A 1030-nucleotide genomic window follows, 5' to 3' on the forward strand; every position below is an offset into this window, starting at 1 on the left:
AACTGAAAGCAGCAGATCACTTTGAACAAATCCAAAGACGACTGACATTTAGAGAAACATGGATAACTCAAAATATTCAAAAGTATCGTGAACAAATGTTCCTCCAAAAGCTAATGGTTCTGGTGTTAAATAGGAATTATGTTAATTATAGCCACAAAAACTGCTTTTCAAGGTGATAATCAAACAAGAAAATAAAAGAATTAAGCTGAACAAACAACTCCAGCGATGTGGTAAAACCTGTTAGTAAACAACCCCAGTCACAGGAATCAATGATTTTGCCAATATTTCATTCCACCAAAAATAGCCAGGCACATTTAATTTTCTGTGATATGATTCGTTTGTATATGTCTTCGCAGATCTCTTGCAAATTTGGAACTCTCATTGAATGCAGATTAACCTTTCAGCCGCTCATTGGTATGAGATCGTCGCTGAATTGGATTTTTGCATATGGACTGATAAATAAAATGAATAGATAGTCATATGAACTGACATGAGAATTCAACTGTTGTGATTAAGAAGGGCCTTTCTCTTCCCAAAAATGTACTCCCATTTTATTTCTATATAGTCGAGTGGGAAAATTCATATAAGGATTTTCATTTCATCAGTAATTTAACAGCAGTGATAATAACCAGAATACACTACTATTAATAAAATAATGGCTAAATGACAGGAATTTACACAGGCCTTTCAGCTTCTTTCATGATTCTTCCTCTGTGATTTGAAACAGCGATTATCCAAGAAACCTTTAGCGGATATATTACAGTTGAAGATTGGCCTATTCCTGTCATCATGAAATACCGTGGACATTGCAAATGACGTCTTTGTCTGAAACTTTTATTGCACATTGGACAACTGTACGGCTTTTCACTGGTATGAGTCCTCATATGGTTTTTTATAATCGATAAATGAGAGAAGTTTCTGTTGCATGTGGGATAGCCATACGGCTTCTCACCGATATGTGTCCACATATGCCTTTTCATGCTTTTTCGTTCAACGTTCTCTTCTGACTGCTAAATTCATTAACCTTGTA

The 1030-nt window shown here is 35.2% G+C and overlaps 1 protein-coding gene across 1 annotated transcript; it reads right to left on the reverse strand.

Annotated features, from left to right (window-relative positions):
• Window positions 1–674: 674 nt before the first annotated feature.
• Window positions 675–1010, reverse strand: LOAG_15031 (zinc finger protein; the record flags this gene model as incomplete). The annotated part of the gene is made up of 1 exon (XM_003150523.1): window positions 675–1010. A coding segment is annotated over one exon (336 nt), but the record flags the coding sequence as incomplete, so codon positions are not given.
• Window positions 1011–1030: the final 20 nt, after the last annotated feature.

Source organism: Loa loa (genome assembly GCF_000183805.2).
Source record: "Loa loa unplaced genomic scaffold supercont3.1454, whole genome shotgun sequence".
NCBI classification, from domain to species: domain Eukaryota; kingdom Metazoa; phylum Nematoda; class Chromadorea; order Rhabditida; family Onchocercidae; genus Loa; species Loa loa.